The sequence below is a fragment of the Carassius carassius genome, chromosome 16, assembly GCF_963082965.1.
Source record: "Carassius carassius chromosome 16, fCarCar2.1, whole genome shotgun sequence".
In the NCBI taxonomy this organism is placed as follows: domain Eukaryota; kingdom Metazoa; phylum Chordata; class Actinopteri; order Cypriniformes; family Cyprinidae; genus Carassius; species Carassius carassius.
Window position 1 is genome coordinate 15,635,823 of NC_081770.1, and position 12,865 is coordinate 15,648,687.

At 34.5% G+C, this 12,865-nt stretch overlaps 1 protein-coding gene across 1 annotated transcript; it reads right to left on the minus strand.

Annotated features, from left to right (window-relative positions):
• Window positions 1–139: 139 nt before the first annotated feature.
• On the minus strand, window positions 140–12,221 carry LOC132159688 (dipeptidyl peptidase 4-like). Its single transcript, XM_059569263.1, has 26 exons — window positions 12,070–12,221; window positions 11,807–11,891; window positions 11,293–11,385; window positions 10,655–10,749; window positions 10,191–10,265; window positions 10,050–10,102; window positions 9,855–9,924; window positions 7,271–7,391; window positions 6,975–7,129; window positions 6,026–6,120; window positions 5,824–5,956; window positions 5,676–5,714; window positions 5,486–5,584; window positions 5,086–5,156; window positions 4,954–5,007; window positions 4,749–4,876; window positions 4,603–4,650; window positions 3,979–4,077; window positions 3,805–3,874; window positions 3,521–3,715; window positions 2,819–2,873; window positions 2,508–2,607; window positions 2,044–2,102; window positions 1,819–1,891; window positions 1,354–1,427; window positions 140–884 (listed from the first exon to the last, which is right to left on the minus strand). Exons 1-26 carry the CDS (start codon window positions 12,070–12,072, stop codon window positions 792–794), a joined length of 2,235 nt encoding a protein of 744 aa, XP_059425246.1. The 5' UTR covers window positions 12,073–12,221; the 3' UTR covers window positions 140–791.
• Between the last annotated feature and the right edge of the window lie 644 nt (window positions 12,222–12,865).

A 12,865-nucleotide genomic window follows, 5' to 3' on the forward strand; every position in this document is an offset into this window, starting at 1 on the left:
GGTTTGACTTGTAAAATATGAATACATTTGGAAATTATTTCATACTTCTTTAGCTTGAAACTGTCATTTCAAAAATAAGTAAAATAATAAAAAAGTTATTTAATATGTGTGAAGTGTAAATAAGTAAAAAACAATTGAACACATTTTTGTTGAATTTTATTACATATTGAAAATATCTCAGCTATATCACACAAATTATGGCTTATATTTTAAAGGTAATGGAACATACAATAAATATTTTCTTAAAAGATTACTGGATATTCAACAAAGCTTAATAAAAAAAGATTTCAAGTGAAAATATTGTAATGAATTATTTTATATTTAATATATTTGATAAATACAATATTAACTTAACATTAATATTCTTTTTATTTTTGTACTATAAATGAAAATGAACTTGATATGGAAAATACACAATATTGCTCTCCCCAGCTAATTAATATGAATAATAAATAATAATAATAATAAAATCGGAGCGTATTTAATTCAAATACATTTTAATATATATATTTTTTTATCTTTACGCTGTTTTCTTTAGCTAGCTCATCAAGCTTTGTGTTCATCCAGTAAGTATTTCCATGTTCTTTCGGTGTACTAAAGATTCATGACTCAGTTGCTCAGACTGTACAAATGAAACTGATGAACGTGACTAAAGGAGTCTGTTATTGCATCACAGTACAGTAGCCAGCACACACTCCTGACGTGTTTAAGTGTGTGAAGTGCTCTGGAAGTAATGCGGATTCAGTGCTGTGGCTTCTGGCTTATTTGGTCCAATGGAAAGTTTCACAAGTTCAAGCAAAGCAGTTTTTCAGAAAGTGACTCATGTGAGTGTAGACGTGCTGATTGGCCGAGCCGCCGAGACTGTGGTCTTGATCAGTGTACCACTGACAGAGAGACAGAACAGATCACGACTTACAAACACTTCAAATATTCACCATATAATTCATGTCTACCAATGTGAAATGCAAAATACTCTAATTATGCTAATCGTGTTATTAATTTTTATTAATTGCTTTGCAATGCTATTGAGCTTATTTTAATATATATATATATATATATATATATATATATATATATATATATATATATATAGCAAATTTAAAAATATATGTATAAATAAATTAAGAAACCTTTTTGTATGCAGTACTCTCTCTCCCTCTCTCTCTCTCTATATATATATATACATTGTATATAATATTTATATTATACAAATTCATAAATATGTTTAATTAAAGTATATTTCTATATTTTTCCAATTAATATAAAATAATAACATTATTATATTTGTATTACCATATTCTTTATATTACAATCAATTTGCATGAATAAAATGCGACTCTGCCACTTTCTTACCATTGCATCAAAGTCCACTTGTTCATCCACGAGCGCTTTAGAGATCTGAGCAGCTTGCTGGAAGTGAACGTTATCTAAAAAGACCAATGGAAGACAGAATATATATATATATATATATATATATATATATATATATATATACTGATCTAAAACTCTAAATTCCAAGGAAATATCTTTCTGTAGTTCATAGGAAATATTATGAATAATTAAAATAACTAGAATGACTTTAAAAATATTTTGTATGATATTTACAGTAATTGAAAATGTAAGTAATATATAAGTGCTGTATATAAAAAATTCATTGATAAATGAACATACATTTCAGAAAATATGTTTTTTTTTACAAAAATGACAAAAAAAAAACATTTTATTTTCATATGAATTTGTTTTCATTTATTCAGGTTTGCTCAGTTGCAGAGACAGGGCGAGGGACAGAGACAGAGAGCGAGACGGGTCGTATCTCACCGTCAGCGGTGCCGTGCACCAGGAGGTACTGGACCGATTTAAAGTTCTTGGCTCTTCCCGTCACTGTGGAATTCTGCAAGAATCATAACATTCCATAAACCCTGAGTCACGCAGTGCTTACGCCTTCCTCTCGTGAGTTATTTTAGGACTGCCTCACGCTTCTCTGTGACATCATCACGGGGAAACCAAGCACAATTTACATCGTAATTTCCAAGCACAACTTACATCGTAAAAGGCCTGGTTCTCAGCTGGCGTCAACATGTACCTCTCAGTGTAAATCGAGTCTGGAGGAAATTACAGAACAGTCTTATCACATGACAGAAAAAAACTTCAGTGAGGGGAAAATGAAATAAAAAACCATAATCAGTACTACATAGTAACTGATTACATGTAATCTGGTTCACATATTTAATTAAGTACTTGTAATTAGATTATCTTACATTTGAAAATGCTAGATTACAGTTATGTTTTTAGGTAATACATGACTAATACATTCTCTTTGTTTTATGATACACAATCACATTCATGTCTAAGTAACAAATGAGCTAAATCAAAAGTAATCTAAAAGAAATGAAAACGTACTGCAGACTACATTACCTAATATCTGTAATCCAGATTATGTTACTTACTACATTTCTCATAATGTAATTTGAAATCAGTAATGGATTGCGATTATACATAAAACATACCATAATACTCCCATTTAGAGACCGGAGCGACGGCCATTCCACATTTAAAAACTCCACTTCCGGCTCCCAGAACCATTGAAGTGACGTAACCTCCGTAAGACTGCAGCACAAACACACGGTTACTTATACAGTGACCCCAAAAAATTCTATGTGGACTTAAAATGCATGAATATCTTTGCATCAAATAACAAAATATAAAAGTCTGTGTCATTATTTTAAAGATGGATAAAACAACCACTTTGCAATCAAGAAAACTGTCAAAATGAAGTCGTAGTTAGACTTCAGAAGTTAACTTCAGAAGTTAAACTTACCCAACCCCAGATGGCAACCCTGTTTTTATCTATGAAGCCCATGTCAATAAAATGTCTAAAAATGAAGAAAACATACTGTATATAATTGTCATTTCTAATACATTAAATGCAAATGCAAACTCTATGCTATGTAACATGATAAAAACCAATTGTTAAAGTTAAAGTATGAGTGAATTATTGCTAGAACACTGTACTACACTATAATTGTGTAAGTGCAACGGTGGTTTCTAGGTTCCTCGAGGTAGTTGCTAGGGCATTGCTAAGTTGCTAGATGGTTTCCAGGGTGTTCTGGGTGGTTGCTAGGCATTGCTAGGTTGACAGGATGTCACTAGATGGTTTCCAGGGTGTTGGGAGTTGATGCTAGGACATTGGCAAGCTGCTAGGGTTTCGCTGGTGTCGTGGTTTCCAGGGCATTCTGGCTGGTTGCTAGGTCGTTGCTAGGGGGATTTGGGCGGTCACTGGGGCGTTGCTACAGATTGCAGGTTCCAGGGCATTCTGGCTGGTTGCTAGGTCGTTACTAGGGCGATTTGGGCGGTTGCTAGGTAGTTTCATTGTATTCTTGGTGGTTGCCTATACTAGATCGAGTCTTTCCAGCTCACCTTTCCTCAACATAAACACATGATTTGAGGAATTATTCATGTCTGCAGCACAAAAACAAACAAAAATTGTATTCACTTGAGAGCTGTGTGGACACATTTGTACCTAGTGGCTGTTATTTGATCCTCAACTTCGTAAGTGCCAAGACGTTTGTAGAGGGCATGCATGATTTTGTCTCCTTGGTAACCACTTCCTCTCCCATCAAAACTGGCCACAATCACTTTCTCCGTGCTGGCCAAGTATGTGGACCATCCCACCCTGAACCGGAAATCTGACTTCTGACTGCAGGGGCCTGCATATCTACGGGATATGAAAGAATCAAGTCTGTAGTGGCCATCAAACCCAGATCAGAGCTCAAAATCAAACCACAAAATGTGTAGCTAGCTTACACATCAATAAGCAGAGGATATTTTTTGGATTTGTCGAATTTGGGAGGAAGAATCATCTGGTACCAGAGGTCTGAGGGGAAAAAAATATAACCCACACAAGATTATGATTTATAACAAACATATTTTCTAGGTTATTCGATCTGATTCTCCGCTCTCCTGCAGAGTCAGCCTTACCAAACTCTCCGATCTTCAGTGTGCCATGCATAACAGATGGCATTGCGATATCCTGCAGAGTATTTTCCAAATCTTTGTTGTCTTCAAGAACTCTCACCTCTAAAAAACGTTTAGAAAAATTCATTAAGTTAGTACCAGGAATGTAACTGATAATGAATTCAGAGAAATAGAGCTCTTACAGGGTTATATTTGTAATTGCTTAGTTTTTAAAATATACTCATATTTTTTATAGAATATATAATTTTTTATGAATTATATAAATGTGATTACAATTACTGCAACACATTTATAAATATACATATATATAGTTTCCAGGGTGTTCTGGGTGGGTGGTTGAATGTCAATAGGGTGATTTGGGTGATCATGAGGTGTGTTGCTAGATGGTTTCCACAGTAATCTGAAAGGTTTCTAGGATGTTTCTAAGTGGTTTCCAGGGGGTTCTAGATGGTCACTTGGGCTAGTGTGACTATTTTGTTGCTAAGTGGATTCTGAGGTACATGAAAGTGGTGGGGATGTAAAGAAAAATGTTCAGTAAATGGGATTTGAACCCATTTATGCTAACTGCTAATCTGTGCGCTAACTGCTAATGGAAGCTGCTTTAATGACTCTAATGCTTAGCCATACCTGTTCCATCTCTGCTGTTTCTCAGTGTATGCAGAGGCAGCCCAGGCCCTTCAGAAACAAACAAATAAAAGGAATTGGGTACATTTAATTGACTTTTTGTGCGCATTGCATATGGAGAAGTGCTATAAGATTTATACATGACGTACCAGAACAGCTCATGAGGTAGTAGGTTCCTTTAGTGCTAAACAGGGCAGAATTATATTTGCACCGGTCCTCATTGAGGGTACAGGTCAGACACTCACGCTCAGAATGAGAATCAGCCTTTATAGTGATTCTGCCGTAAAATAAATACACAATTTATAAAATTTGTCACCTGTGATAATATCAAAATATTCAGCTTGTGACACTCACCTGTAAACGTTCCTTTGGCCCGGACTCGCATTGTGTTCGTTACTCACATAGTATCTTTCACAAACAGAGGAAAAAAGTTGAGAAAAGAATCTCAGACACTCAGTGGCAGAAGTTTCTAGCAGATTAACTTACACAGCATCATTTGTGACCTTAAGGATGCTAGTGACCTCCCAATTTCCTGTTGTCAGGAACGACCTTACTGTCTAAAGAAACGATATCGAACAATATGAACAAATATACAGAACACATATATATAACACATAACACGCAACACTGTGTTTCTACTTCAGTTTGAAGTTTATATTAGCTGAATGCAAAAATAATATAGGTTACAAATATTGCTCAATTTGCCATTTTATCCTAAAAAAAAAAAAAAAATCTATTAAATTGTAATAAAATATTATAAGTGTAAATATTCAATAAATGTACATATTAATGAAATAAAATAACCTTAAATATGACTTTAAATAGACATTTTAAAAAGTTCAAAATTTTATTAAATTATTATTTTTTTTATACTTTGTACACTCACTGGACTGAAATAAACAAGATGCTTAAAATGTTTCTCATCACTTATAATGTAATAACAACTGCTGCCGTCTGGCCGAAAGACAGGTTCATCAGGAGAAAACTATGAAAACAGGGCAAACAAACCACATATTAGCAAGACTCAACACTGCATTAAATATCAATTGATAATTTCATTATCAAATAATTCATACCCGGCTAACCCAACCCGTGCTGCTTGTGATAACCTGGCTCTGTTGAAAAAAAAAAAAAAAACATATGAGAAAAAAGATTTGTGATTGGATGAGGATTGTGTTTCAGTCAATTCAGTAACTCTACAATAGTCCAAGAAGTTAGATGTACCAGTGAACTTTCTGCCCAAGCGCTGCCGCTGAAGTCATACGTCTTCAAAACGACATAGTTCTGTGTTCTCTTCTGCCACTGCACTGCAATTCGCTCATCTGATGCCCATGTAACAGTGCTCAGGTAGTGCTCTCTGTGATGAAACACATGGTTTTAGGTCAAATGACTGAAGAACCTGCTGAAGAACACTAAAACTCCTTACCCTGCACCAACATCACTGGGAACCAGGACTTCATTGTCCATGGTTGTGTTTGTGTCATAGACAAAGAGTTTGACAGTTGGGTTTGGGGTTCCGGCCTTGGAAACAAGGGAATAGGAGCATCAGCCAAAAATTTCAATTAGCTTAAAATTTACTCACCCTCAGGCCATCCAAGGTGATTTTGTTTCTTCATGGGAACATATTTGGAGATTTTAGCATTATATCACCAATGGATCTTCTGCCGTGATTGGGTGCCGTCAGAATGAGAGTCCAAACAGCTGATAAAAACATCACCATAATCCACAAGTAAGACTCCAGGGTCCATCAGTTAAAATCGTGTCAAGGGAAAATATTTGTGTAATAAACAAATCCAACATTAAGATGTTTTTTTTACTTCAAAACGGTTTCTAGGTAAAATACGAGTCCTCTATTGGTAGAACTACTTTCTTCAGTGAAAAAAATGTGAATCAGGTGAGAAATATGCATAGATCAATCACTGTTTACAGTCCAAAACAGTTCTAAACTGATATCTTGGAAGATTCTGATGTGAGAGGACAACAGGAGATGAACGTTTTCATTGCAGAAAATGTTATTGTGGATTATGTACTCATATTTTAGCCTGAAGCAACTGATTAAAGTTGAAATGCCTTAATGATGGGTTTGTTTCTTGCAAACACACAACTTTTCACTTCACAAGACGTGGTGGACTGGACTGGAATCATGTTGTGGATTTTTGTGATGTTTTTATCATCTATTTGGACTCTCAATCTGACGGCACCCATTCATTACAGCAGATCAATTGGTGACCAGGTGATGTAATGTTAAATGTCTTTAAACTTGTTCCGCTGAAGAAACAAATTCATCTACTGTACATCCTGGATGGCCTAAGGGAAATTTGCCTTTCACATCACAATTTGCTTTTTTATTTTATTTTATTTTTTTTACTTTTTACCTTGGGGTATGGTATTAAGACCGTATCTGGATATTGGCCTTCTCCATACCATGTATACTCAATGGTGTGGACTCCTGAGTCATTAAATTTGGCGTATGCCACAAACCTCCCATTTGGTGACCACCACAGAGCAAAGTTGGTGGAGAACATCTCCTCTGCAGAGAAATCAGTTATACAAGAACATTAGCTTTTTTGGATAGTTATTGGTGAAATATTCCATTAAGTCTTCAAAAAGTAAAAGACCTCTGTTATGAATGGTTAACATCCATCAGCTTAGTTAAATATGTATCTCGTACCTTCGTACACCCAGTCAGGAATGCCATTGAGGATCTGGTTGTGGGCTCCATCAGAAGTGACTTGACTGAATGCAGAGGTAGGATTTTCCTTAACAAAGACGTTGTTTTGCCACACAAAAGCCTGTATGGAAATAAAAAATATGTATCATTAAATTTGTTGGTTGGAAATATGTGTGCAAAAGGGTTTGAAGCTAACTTGTCCTGTTACTCCCTTAACTGCTACACGCTACTATCCAATAGTAGCTTTAAAACACTGAAGATATTTGGTGGAGAAAAAAGCTGAGTCATTCCATGTCAACTCAACCAGACATTATTCAAACATTCCTCTTTAAAAGAAAAAAGTATCACAACTGACCCACATTTGGTTTTTGACCATTGAAAATATGTATATTTTGAAATTTTTACTCTTGGAGCCATATTGAAATTCCAATATTTCTGGAACTGGACCATATGGGGCTTTTACAATGCCAAAGAGAGATGCCAAAAGGAATGTCTGTTGAGACCCAATATCTAAAAGGATGTTAAGATATCTTTAATATGTCTTGAGTTACAGGCATGCAGACTTTGGAGAAAAAACTTGAAATGTGCCGTTTCCCCATATTTGAGTGGTCACCATTGGCACATAATGCAACAAAGATTGCTAAAGTGAAGAGATTTTACTATCTGACCTATCTCTGTGTAAAAATGACCATGTTGACCCCCCTCTACAAAATAGTGGATTACTCAGTCAATATTCATCCATGACATTTTATATTTTGGCTTTCAGCACTATACATTCTTTGGAAAAATATCAGCAAAATCTAAAATTTGACCTGGGGAAATGTTTCAAATTTGGTTGATTTGACACAGAATGACCCAGCTGCATGTTTTGTAAGAAACAAATCCACAGAGAGATTTTTTTCACTTCAAACTGTTGCTTCCAGCTAAAATATGAGTCCATAATCCATAACATTGCTTTCTCTAGTGAAAAACTCATCTTGTTTGAAACAAGAGAGAAATATGAAAAGATAAAGCACAATGAAAACAGTCCAAAACATTTTTAACAAATATGTTGTCAACAAGGGATGGACTTTGTCACTAGAAAAAGCAATAATATAGATTATAAACACATATTTTAGTCAGCATTTTGTCATGCTACAATATTACTTGCTGGGAAAATTAGCTTGATACTGGAAAAGCTACAGCCCTCAACATTTAATATATCTTTTGAACATTTATAAATCACAGTATTTAACTAATTGTTTATTTAATTAAAGTAATTTAACAAAAATAATTTGTGTGCGCAAATATCTCTATCATGCTATAGCACTACTTGCTGGAAAAATTAGCTAGTTGCTGGAAAAGCTACACTGTTTTTTTTTTTTTAAATGAGATTAGCTATTGTCATGCAGCATTGCTTCTTTTAGTTAGTTACAAATAGAAAAGCCATATGATTAATTTTGTGATGATACAGTGCTACTTTTTTTTTACTTTTTTAGCTTTTTTTGAAAAGCTACTCTTTCTTTTAATAAGCTATACCTCCAGTATGTAATATATATTTGATAATACATAACTATAGACTAGAAAACCCCTGTATGTATTGATATGCCCCAATATTTAAAAAAGGAAGCTGTGTGCACAAACTGTCACAAGTTTTTACGAGAAATTAGCATACTACCTAAAAAAGCTACTTTGTTTTCAAAAACAGCTTAGCCACTTACACGCTACTAACAAACAGTGTTGGGGAAAGTTACTTTTAAAAGTAATGCAATACAATATAAGTAAATTCACGTCTGTACAGCAGAACACAGGAGAAGACGGTTCAACACTCTTCAGCATTGAAATAAAACAATGAAGCACAATTGTTAGTTTATCTAAAGTCAATTTTGCTTATTATTATGGTTGAACTGCCTCATCAAAGGTCAGCAGCAAAGACATAAGTTAATAAAGTGGGATTAGATACATTTGGTTTGTTTAACATATTTAATTATTGCAGGTTTGATTCTTATTCTGAGTTTGCATTTCACTGTTTTAATTCATTTTGATAAAAATACTAAATCAGTTTTTTTTTTTGCGAGTAGGATGAATTAATGCACATTCACATATAGTCCAGAACTACATCATGTTCACATAGCACTCACAGCTCTTCTGTACTTCTGATTTCTCCAAATATGGGAAACGGAGACTTGAATGGGAAAACAAAGTAACTTTTTTGAAAAAGTAACTCAGGTGTTTTCTTGTAAATTAAAAACGAATGCGCTACTTTACTACTGTAGTTACTTGAAAAAAGTAATCTGATTATGTAACACGTGTTACTTGTAATGCATTACTGTTAACAAATGTAGTAACACTTTTGTCAGACTACTGCTATTTGTTGACAAAAAATGTGTTACTGTTAAAGCTACATAATTTTAATTATTGTCAAAAATGTAGTTAACCCTAGTTATATAGTTAGCTACCCATTAAAACTGTTTAAAAGCACATGTAGTGAACCAAGTTCCTCATAGACAGAAATAATAAATAATGACATGGCAAAAACTAGTTAAATGATGACAATAAGGTTTTATGACTTCTGCATGAAGTGGAGAACTGATGTGATACTCACCAGTTTGTGGCCAGTTGGCGACCATGCTAGGTACTGGATTTCATGTGGGATATCTGTATTTATAAAATCCCTGAAATAAAGTGAAGTTAAATGATTACAGAGGGTTCATTAATCACCGTTATGACATACCATAGCAGTTTGTTAGCATAAACAGCTAGCTAACTTCATAGAGCTTAAAAACACTAGTAAGCAAACCTTTTTTCCAGGTCATAGATGGAATATGATGCAGTGTAGGAGTGTCTCCATAGCTGAGGAAGACAGTCAACATTAAACATCTGGACACCAATAGCAGGCAATAAATGATTAATTACCGCATTAAAGCACTTCATTGATTACCTTAGTGTAGTTGCTCAGGAAACAGACGTATTTTCGATCGGCTGACACCATGTAATCAAAAGCTGCCACACGGGTCTGATAACATCAAAGAAAGACAACCGTTGCAAGTTCAAGGAATCGATACAAACATGCAATTACATTTAAGCCTTTGCTCTTATCAGACTTGTAAACAGATCTTTTCAGAATTTCTGAAGAAACAATGGTGCTGCTTTCTTGTGCAAAACTGGTTTATTACATTGCTATGTGGTTGCTAGGGTATTCTAGGTAGTTGCTAGGTAGTTGCTTACTGTGCCAACTATAAAAAGACCCAACCCCACATCTTTCAATATAAATTTCTGGGACTTTTCACTCGCTCTTGTGACTAAAATCAATGAAATCATGTTAAAACTTTAATTTAGGGACCAAATCTCCCTATTAACTATAGTTGCTTATTAACATCCCTATGATGAGGCAAACACTCTTACAAATATCTGCTGATTGATGAATTCACTTCCATTTCCTGTGGTTGCGTTGATCAGATGCAATGAACCTTCTCTCGTCTTGTGAAGATATTCATCATCTGCATGGAAAGTAGTGCAGAAAAGCAGCAAATGGTTTAAAAAAATTAATAAATAAAAAATTAATGGTATTACCATTTTTTTTTAAACATGGTACTATATGTAAATACCACAGAACATGCATATACTGTACACCAAACATACAAGGTAGAACCATATAATGGTACATGGTATATTTCAAATTACAACAGTGTTTATATAAGATACCATCATTTTACCACAGCATATAGTACTTTCTATTTGGGTTTATACATTTATTTACAGGGGTTACTGTAGGTTATTGTAAGGGTTATTTGTACACTTGTAAACTGCACACAACTACAATTACCTCCTATACTTCTATTCTGTATATAGTACATTATTTAATACTGTTTTTTCCTTATATTAGTGTTATATTCCATCCCTACTGTGTTATTTCTATGTATATCTGCACTATGTCGGTACTTTCTTCTGCACTGGAAGCTCCTGTCATCAAGTCAAATTCCTTGTGTGTGTAAACATACTTGTTAATAAAGCTCTTCTGATTCTGATTCACTTCATAGTACCTGAGACCCATCGCATGTTGTATGACTTGGTTCTTGCAGTTCCATTGAAGTAATCCTCTAGAGTAAATGTCCTCTGGGATACAGTTTTATCCTCTGATGATAGATAGATAGATAGATAGATAGATAGATAGATAGATAGATAGAATTTATTGAAGCACAAACTTTGTCTGTGTATGTGTTATATAATAAACTGTGCATTCTAGAAGCAAAATCATTATCCTGCACAAAGTTCAGACTGAGGGGAAGGTAATGGCTCAGATAAGAGCTGCGTCTATAACCCTGATGTAAGCACTTTGCAGCCAATCACCTGTGACAGCCTACTAAAGTAGCATTACTTCAGAAAGTGAGTCTTAAAAAAACCATAAAACGTATAATAATAATAATAGTTTTACATTTACAAGTTTTTCCCACGAATCCATAGAGCTATCGATCAGAACCAGCTATTGATTTCAAGAGGCATTAATAAACGTATCCACACAAATGCGCGTGGATTTGTGCATAAACAATCACCTACCGTTGAGTAAAATGGCTGTTGGGACAGCTATTACCACAACGATCACTACGATCCCGAATGCTGCCAGAACCCATTTTTCAACCCCCTAAAATATGTCAAGAACAACAATCAGATACATCCACTTTATAATCAATCATATAGCAAAGAACGCAGAACCTTTAGGCTACTCTCCAAATGCGTTTTTACGCACAACTCTCTAAAGTTATAAATCGTACCCTAACAAAGTATGCATGAAATATTTGCACTATTTAGAACTTACTGACCATCTCAGAGAGAAATGCGCGAGTCTTGGTTCAGAATCCCGTTATTATCCAGCGCAACTCGGTTTCTCTGTTGCGCGCTGACGCTCCCAAGAGTCGAAGAGAGCAGGAGTGTTAAATATTACCTCAACTTTGCTTGACAATAAAGTGGTTACAGATTGAAGTTCACATTCCTTTAAAACGCGGTATCTTATACAGGAATTTCTCTGTAATGCATGGCAAAGATACTAATGAAGCTGAGCGTGGCGTTTTCTGCACAAAAGTTTCCTCGAGTTTGTCACGATGTAAGGGGATGTTGTAAAGGAATTTGGATCAGTGTCCTCAAAATATTCATGCAAGACAGATCATTTTTAATTTGCATTGACAAATGTTCTATATTTGTCCTATTACATGAACCATGTGAGGATGATTCGTCAGAAGCGTGTGTAACACATCAGTGAAATCCAATTCGCGAATCATTCTTGTGAACCGATTATGTATGAATATATTTATAATTAATATAAGTGATAAATTAACAAATAGAGTCTAACATTAATTATAATCTAATAATGTCTAAAAATATAATAATTTACCTCTGATAATGTATGGAATATTATATTAACAGACTATCCACTTTTTTATAAAACAATAGGCCTATACCTTGAAGCACATTTGTGTCTGTCATCTTAAAGGTATGATTCACCCAAAAAGCAAAATTCTTTCATAATTTATGCATAAAGTTCTTTCTTCTGTTGAAGACGAAACAAAATAATTTGAAGAATGTGGGAAACCAAACAGCTTCTGGTCCTCGGTAACTATA